We start from the raw sequence: 3,194 nt of genomic DNA on the forward strand, positions 1-3,194 counted from the left end.
CTTTTGATGTTTTATATTTTATTGTTTGTATATAGTATGTTGTGCTATTTTAACTGATTATTATTTAAATTTTTAGAGTTATTTTTAAAAAAAAGCCCAACTAGGGACAAGTGCTGTGAATTAGCTGTTGCTATTGCACCATGATGCCAACATGGGACTGCTGTTTTATTCAGTTTTTCTATGTCGATGTGTGTCTGTCCCTATTAAATGAATTAAGTAAAAAAAATAGAAATAAACTGAGTTGAACTGAATTGAAACTGAATTGAATTGAATTGAATGTTTGAGTTCTACAGTACAACATTCCCACCTAAAAACTTTCTAAAACTTAATTTTATGTCAAGGAAAAATATAAATAAGAAAATCTTCTTTCAATTGTTTCCTGGTTGACATTACAGGGGGCTTCCATCCGCAATACATCATGGGATTGGGTGGATGAAAAAAAATATTTTAAGCAGTTTTATGTCCAGACACCCCTATTTCAGATAAATTGAGGGTCCAGGGGGGTTGGGGCACTGATTAGTGGGCCTGATGGATAGAGCTTCATCAGAGCTAAACAACAAAAGAAATCTGAAGCTCCTACGGTATGTTGAACAGTTTCTGAGTAATAAGCATTTTTGCATGTCTTGACACCCCCTCTTTGAAAGGAGCCCCCTCCTCAAATATGGGGTGTATCTTAAAACCGTTGGCTGGTGCAGTGTAGGTCAGACTCATCTACAGTCCTGACAAATTTCATGTTGATTGGTGCAGCCGTTTTTGTGCTATGATTGACCAAAATTACTGAAAAAAAAAGAAAAAGAAACTACGCAAACAACATGACCCCGGCTTTGCACGCTGGTGTCATAATAACCATACTTTCATATCAATGAATTTCTCGTAGAAACTACATATTTTGTGTGACTTTTGGTGTGAATTTTTTTTACGATGTAGAACTTAACAGGCTATTTTATTAGTGTCTGTATTTTTTTTTTCATATGTTCTATCCATCTGTCAAACTCTTGTGTACTTTTTTAAAACTTATCAGTTTGACAATGTTGTTGGCATGCCAACAGCTCTACATGGAATGATTAATGAAACCCACAGTGAATAAAGAGGTCTTTTTAAATAGTTGGTCTGACTCTGTTTTCTAAGAAGTACACATCACACACCCTAAACTAAAGTGGAAATCTGCAAAACAAGTCAAACTGATTTTTTTATTTGTATTTTTTAACTTTTGTGCTGCTTTTAAACAATTCGTTCCATCAATTTATGACTTTTAGTACTTTAATTCCTGAAATGAATGTTACATACATTACTCTTGATGGTTATGTGGAGTTAGAAAAATATAGGTTTGTTTATTTTGTCATCATGCTTATAGGGTATATTTTGATCTTGTGCAGTAATTCTACTATTGTGTGTCTTATTGTGATTCACAAAAACCTCCATGAGCCCATGTACATTTTTATTGCTGCTTTGTTAATCAACTCTGCTCTATTCAGTACAGGAGTCTATCCAAAACTTTTGATTGATGTTTTATCTGAAAAACAGGTCATATCATTTCCAGCCTGTCTCTTCCAAGTTTATGTTTTCTACTCTTTGAGTGGGTCAGAGTTTTTACTGCTGGCAGCCATGGCCTTTGACAGATATGTGTCTATATGTAAACCTTTGCAATATCACACTATCATGAGAAAAACAACTGTAAGTGTTTTCCTTGTATTATCATGGCTTATACCTTTTTGTCATCTTGCTGTGACAGTCATAGGGAACGCTAATCAAAAACTCTGCAGCTTTAATTTGAAAGGAATGTTTTGCAACAACTTACTAAACTATACTTTCTGTGTGAGTTCAAGAGGACTGTTAATATTTGGTTTAGTTATTCTGTTTAATATCAGTCTTCTTCCTATGTTCTTTATACTGTTCACTTATACAGTCATTCTTATAATTGCTTATAGAAGTTGCAGAGAAGTCAGGAAGAAAGCTGCACAGACCTGTTTACCCCACCTGCTGGTTTTAATTAATTACTCGTTTTTGCTTACTTTTGACACGATCATAGTTAGACTGGAATCAGATATTTCCAAAATTGCACGTTTTGTAATTATGCTGCAAATGATAACATATAATCCTCTTTGTAATCCAATCATWTACGGACTAAAAATCACTGAAATTTATAAACACCTCAAAAGGCTGTTCATCAAGACAAGGTAAACTAATTTTGTAATTTTATTTTTGCCTTGTGTTTGTGATCATTTTAATCTTAGTGTTTCATCAACTGTCATATCATCTTTAACATGTAAACTTGGAACTAAATGAAACAATGACACAAATTTTACTTTTTGGTGCAATGGAAATCTCTGATGTTTAAACAATGACACTCATTATTAGGGGTCCAAGCCCGTGGAAGCAGGGTAACACTGCAGAAAAGCAGCAGAGTTTCCATGTCTCCATCGGAGCATGGAACCCTATTGTATCTGTTCCGGGTTTTTTTCTTCCGTCAGTAAAACATACTGCAGCCTAACCCGCAGGGGTTACAACAAAGATTTTAACATGGTAGTTAAATAGGGTTACGAGTACAGAGGAGAAAATTAATCAGATATGTCAACCTATAGGGGGCACCATAATCAATGTCATCGCATTTTGTCCTGTGGCTTCTAAACCATAAGTAACAAAATTTTTAGCAGCATAATCCCTGGACACCATTGTATAGGCCACACCCATTACCGCTTAAACTTTTTTCTACAGCACAAAATTTCCAAAAATACTTTTGGCTTTGTTTTAAAAAATTAAAGTCCGATCGCCACGAAACTCATCATCCTATATCTACTTAGTATGATGATTCTAAGTTTTGAAGGCCAAGTATAAACATATAAAAATGCATGAGTTATGCTTAGGCAAATAGCTTAGTACAGGAGTGTGATTTAAATTGCTGAACAAAATCATTAAAACATATGGGGCGCTATAAACCACAAAATATTCTCACGCTAAAATGGCTTACTGGATATTCATTCAACTTTGCACAGAACTACAGAGTCTTTATTTGAACCTAAATCTAAAAGATCATTATGCACAACTAAAGTGGGCATGCCCTATTATACTGTGAATGAAATTTTATATTAAATCATTTTTGGAGCCTAAACCATCAGAGATTTTGAGAAGTTTTTCACAGCAAAAATAAAGCACACTAACTTCTATATAATACTAAAAAACTGCATGAATCCACC

General features: G+C 34.2%; 1 protein-coding gene across 1 annotated transcript; it reads left to right on the forward strand.

The window, feature by feature from the left end:
- Window positions 1-1,272: 1,272 nt before the first annotated feature.
- On the forward strand, window positions 1,273-2,181 carry LOC106532547 (olfactory receptor 6N2-like). The gene has a single exon (XM_014028640.1). The coding sequence runs from the start codon at window positions 1,273-1,275 to the stop codon at window positions 2,179-2,181; it is 909 nt and encodes a 302-aa protein (XP_013884094.1).
- The last annotated feature ends 1,013 nt before the right edge of the window (window positions 2,182-3,194 follow it).

Source organism: Austrofundulus limnaeus, unplaced genomic scaffold (genome assembly GCF_001266775.1).
Source record: "Austrofundulus limnaeus strain Quisiro unplaced genomic scaffold, Austrofundulus_limnaeus-1.0 Scaffold791, whole genome shotgun sequence".
In the NCBI taxonomy this organism is placed as follows: domain Eukaryota; kingdom Metazoa; phylum Chordata; class Actinopteri; order Cyprinodontiformes; family Rivulidae; genus Austrofundulus; species Austrofundulus limnaeus.